General features: G+C 49.6%; 1 protein-coding gene across 1 annotated transcript in view; it reads left to right on the forward strand.

Moving 5' to 3' along the window:
- LOC104524744 (peptidyl-prolyl cis-trans isomerase FKBP5-like) overlaps positions 1-3,779 on the forward strand; it is a gene marked incomplete at both ends in the record, with an annotated part of 7,177 nt that extends 3,398 nt beyond the window's left edge. The window contains 3 exon segments of the mRNA XM_010167712.1: positions 2,797-2,953; positions 3,495-3,613; positions 3,616-3,779. Of these exon segments, the coding sequence (XP_010166014.1) occupies positions 2,797-2,953; positions 3,495-3,613; positions 3,616-3,779 (440 nt within the window).
- Between the last annotated feature and the right edge of the window lie 69 nt (positions 3,780-3,848).

Raw genomic sequence — 3,848 nt, forward strand, 5'->3', positions numbered from 1 at the left:
GTGGCGGCCATGGGGACAGCGTGATGGCCGTGGGGACAGCGTGATGGCCGTGGGGACAGCGTGGCGGCCGTGGGGAGAGCGTGATGGCCGTGGGGACAGCGTGGCAGCCCAGCTCAGGGAAGCAGTGATGGTTTATCTCAGCTGTGTATTTGGGAGGTACATCGCTGCTGGAATTAGGCTGGAAGGAACTGTTCTTACAGGAGCAAGCATCTCCAGACTGAAGTTTTGAAAAGGTTTTTATAAGTTTTTCAATTTTACAGACCCTAATTCACAGTTCCGGTCCCTAAAACCCAGGCTAGAGTTGAAATCTGGCATTCCAGCTTTTGTTACAACCTTTCCCCCCCGCCACCACCTCCCCACCCACCCCTCCTCCTCCTTCTCCGTTTTTAATCTGAGTACAAATTGCTGTCAGCACATCAAGTTCGTGTGCCAGCCGCACTCAGTACACTCTGTTCTCAGCTCTTCAAAAACAAAATCGCTGCAGGCACCGAGAGAACAATAAGTCAGAGCTGCAACCGGAGTGATGTTCCTTCAGCAGCTCGGGTGGTTGGTTGGGGTTTTTTTTTTGTTGTTGTTGTATTTATTTTTTTTTCCTTGTAATCCAAGAGTGACTGCAGCCAACTGACCTGCTCCTGGAAACCCGAGCGGAGATTTTCCCCTCTTTGCTTGGTGTGTTTTATGTGTTATTAAAATAGAGTGAAACAGTCCTCGAAGGGAAGGATCCTCCTGTGATCAACTGGGATCTTCATAGAATCATAGAATCATAGAATGGTTTGGATTGGAAGGGACTTTAAAGTTCATCCAGTCCCAACCCCCCTGCCATCAGCAGGGACACCTTCCACTAGACCAGGTTGCTCAAAGCCTCATCCAGCCTGGCCTTCAACACTTCCAGGGAGGAGCAGCCACAGCTTCTCTGGGCAACCTGGGACACTGTCTCACCACCCTCACAGTGAAGAACTTCTTCCTAATATCTAATCTAAACCTCCCCTCTTTCAGTTTAAACCCATTTCCCCTTGTTCTGTCATTAACTGCCCTTATGAAAAGTCCTTCCCCAGCTTTCTTGTAGCCCCTTCAGGTACTGGGAGGCCACTATAAGAAGGCAGCTTCCCATTGCTGCCTCATCCTGCTGGGGCCAGGGGACCCTGGGAGAGCTGTAGTGCTGCTTTTGGGGTCAGGGATTATGGATCTGTACTCAGTGGGAGTGTGCAGGGAGATGGGATGGTGCTGGAGGGGTTGTCTGTATTTTAAGCTGAATTTTTCTGCTTTTCTATCCTTAAGAAAATAGCCAGCTTGGGGTTGGGTAGTGGAAAAGCAGAGGTTGGCCCTGGAGGAGCTGGATTTGCCTTTTGTCCTTGAGTCCCAGTTTTGGTGGCAGGAGGGGGGTGACAAGGCAGAGCTTGGTGTCCTGTCCCCGCGGTGGGGGGAGCATCCTCGGGCTGTGTTATGGTGACGTGTAACGCCCGGGGGCTGGATCTGCCCTGGGACTGGGGTCTGCCCGTGGTCCCCTTAGTGTGTGTCTATCCCAGGGACATTCCATAGGTCCTGGGACAGGGAGGTGTCCATGGGGCAGGTTTCCTTCAGCCCAGCCTGCAGCTCTCCCATACGGAGCCCGGACCCTCTGGGCTGCGTCCGGCACGGCGGCTGCTGGCTCGGTGTCCCCTGGTATCTGGGGTCCCATCCTGTGGCTCCGTGCAGTGCTGGGGGGGCTGTTTCCAGAGGCTTGAGGGTTGTTTTTTTCCCAATCATCCCTCCTCTCCCCACTTCAGCAACACTTGCATGGGTGACATCTCTTCTCTGTCCTTCCAAACTCCTTAAGCACAGTTGTGATGCTTACTATGAATTTTTCCTCTTAAAAGCTTTTTTGTTTGTTTCTTTTGGCTTTTTGTTTTTAATGCTACATAACAGTTCCTTATAAAATTTACTTTACTTTATACCTACCCACATGCGTGTGCCTTGTACCCTGCAAGCAGAGCGCAAAGAACATAAAACATCTTCCCCCAAAGCCTAAAAACATCTTCAGGTTCAAATAACTACAAGAATAATCTTACTGTGGAAACCCAGCCAGGAGTACCAGGTGGTAAATGTGCCAGGTACCCTGTGTCCGCTCCGGCTGTGCTTCTGGGGCTGGAACAGTGTGGTTATTGGATAGAGATTAAAAAAATAAATAAATTAAAAAAAAAAAAAAATAGAAAAATAACGTTTATCTTGTACTTTGAGTTCTTAGAGGCAGGAGAACACAGCCTTGTTTCTGAGGTGGAAGGCAAGGCACTATAGTACCCTATAGAAGATTTGTAATCGCCGTGATAAACTCTGCGTGGCAGCGTGCCAGGAGCAATATCCAGTTCCAGTAAGACTTGACTCGTGCAGTGGAGTACGAGGGGAACATATTAGTCACGATGTTTATCTGTTGTCTCGTCCTTGGTTAGGCGAGATAATGCCTCTCTTGCTTTTCAGCAAGGTTTCCAAGCCCTCCCCATCCTTCTCTGCTCACCGTGGGCTCCTTCCCTCTGTCTTTCCCCCTTCCAGGGCTGGAGGTTTTGCTGGATTTGGGGAGATATAAAAGATTTATAAGATATTTTATATTTTCAAAGTGTTGAAGGCCAGGTTGGATGAGGCTTTGAGCAACCTGGTCTAGTGGAAGGTGTCCCTGCTGATGGCAGGGGGGTTGGGACTGGATGAGCTTGAAAGTCCCTTCCAACCCAAACCAGTCTGGGATTCGATGATTTTCTTTGGAGCCCACCTTGCTTTGGTTTTGGGTGGCTCTGGGTGCGATTCCCCTCTCGCCTTCCCTTGCAGTTCACCTGGAAGGATTCTGTGGTGGCACCAGGTTCGACTGCAAAGATGTGAAATTCGTGGTGGGCGAAGGGGAGGACCACGACATCCCCATCGGCATCGACAAAGCCCTGGAGAAGATGCAGAGGGGAGAGCACTGCATCCTCTACCTCGGGCCACGGTGAGGAGCATCCCCGTGGGGATGCTGTCTAGTTTTAAGCTTCCAGCATCCAAAATTGTTTTAGCAGTGGTGGAAGAGGATGATCCTAAAAATAGGATTTTCCAGGGGAGCTTTGGGTTAGTGATACCGGCAGGGACGGCAAGAGTGACCAGCAGTCTGCAGGCAGGAATCTTGAGATGCTTTAAAAATCAAGTAAAAGGGTTTTATCAGAGTCCTGTGGCTGAAAGGAAAATGTCTCCTTGGAAATCACAGGGCTGGGACCTCACACTGGAGAGAAACCTGTGGGAAAAGGGGGATTTGCTGCATCCCAAGAGGATGATTCACAATATTTAATCACATTCTATTATACAATACAATATTGTGTATAGTCAGATATCTTTGCTTGTGGAGAAGAACATCACCCTGGCCCCAAAATGTTTGAAAGCAGCAGGCGTGGAGCTGGGTCTGAAACCAGAACAGGTCTGTGTTTATGGCCAAAAGCTGCCAAAATTAAGATTTTTTTTCTTTTTTTTCCCACCCCCCTCCTCTTCTACCCTTCCAGGTACGGCTTTGGTGAGGCAGGGAAGCCGAAATTCGGGATCCAGGCGAATGCAGAGCTGGTGTACGAGGTGACACTGAAAAGCTTTGAAAAGGTGAGAGCAGGAGCGGGGCCCAGGCGGGTTCCTGGAACGCCGCGTCCACCCCGGCCCCTGCTCCAGTGGATACGTCACCAGGGATCTCTGTGTTCTCAATTTGTTCTTCTCTCTTGGTTTGTTTTATTTTTCTGGCTGGGGTCCAAGGCTGGTTCTCTTATTTGTTCCTAGCCTTGTTCCTTTTGTACTTTCTTTTTTTTTCCCCTCCTGTTTATTTTTTTTCCTCTCTCCCTTTTTCTCCCCCTTTTCCCTCCCTTTTTTCT

The sequence above is a fragment of the Antrostomus carolinensis genome, unplaced genomic scaffold (assembly GCF_000700745.2).
Source record: "Antrostomus carolinensis isolate BGI_N321 unplaced genomic scaffold, ASM70074v2 scaffold23315, whole genome shotgun sequence".
Classification (NCBI taxonomy): domain Eukaryota; kingdom Metazoa; phylum Chordata; class Aves; order Caprimulgiformes; family Caprimulgidae; genus Antrostomus; species Antrostomus carolinensis.